This window comes from Calidris pugnax, unplaced genomic scaffold, assembly GCF_001431845.1.
Source record: "Calidris pugnax isolate Ruff unplaced genomic scaffold, ASM143184v1 scaffold219, whole genome shotgun sequence".
NCBI classification, from domain to species: domain Eukaryota; kingdom Metazoa; phylum Chordata; class Aves; order Charadriiformes; family Scolopacidae; genus Calidris; species Calidris pugnax.
Genome location: NW_015094507.1, coordinates 10462755 through 10463437, shown reverse-complemented (window position 1 = coordinate 10463437; position 683 = coordinate 10462755). Strand labels below are relative to the sequence as shown.

The window sequence follows — 683 nt, the reverse complement described above, 5'->3', positions numbered from 1 at the left end:
CACGTCTGTGCACACGCGTGTCTCTGGTGTGGGGGCATCTTGCCTTCGTGCGTGTGCGTGTGTGTGCGCGTACCCCACCACGCACCGCCGCCACCTCCTCCGCGCTGGATTTGTTGTATCTCTGGGCTGTATCTAGAAACACACGGATCTTCCTACGTATTTGTGCCGGCAGGAGAGCGCAGAAACCCCAGAATAATACGTCATCTCGATTTCCCGTAAAGACGCGTGCAGATTAGCTGTCGAAAAAGAAAAAAAAAAAAATAAAAAAAAAAAAAGAAAAGAAGCCGTGTTGGAAATTTCTTGTTCATTCATAAATTATTTCGGTGTGTCAGCCTAGTTGAAATGGCGATTGGCTGCTCCTGCCTCCTGCCAACCCCTTAAGGATCCGATGTGAAATTAGTAGCAAGAAAGCATGTAATTGACCAAGTCACGTGTGCGCAGGGGGCCAGAAACGGAGCGAGAGAGAAGGGGAAAAATCAAAAGAGGGAAAGCACATTAGACCATGCGAGCTAAATTTGCGATCGTTCAAAATCAGGATGTTAGATTAATGCAGAAGACCACTTCGATCCACAGGGAAAGTTTTCATCTCACGAGTTTGGAGCAGAGGGCCCGTGGGGCAACATGGCCGAAGGTTAATTTTCTTTTTCTATTGTTTTACTATGATTTTTCGCTCGCTCGCTCGC

General features: G+C 47.4%; 1 protein-coding gene across 2 annotated transcripts in view; it reads left to right on the top strand.

The window, feature by feature from the left end:
* The first annotated feature begins 452 nt into the window (after positions 1-452).
* Positions 453-683, top strand: part of LIN28B (lin-28 homolog B (C. elegans)) — a 78202-nt gene continuing 77971 nt past the window's right edge. For both annotated transcript variants that reach the window (XM_014964382.1, XM_014964381.1), the window contains exon 1: positions 453-631. In XM_014964382.1, the coding sequence (XP_014819868.1) occupies positions 622-631 (10 nt within the window). In that variant the 5' untranslated portion in view covers positions 453-621. The remainder of the gene's footprint in view (positions 632-683) is intronic.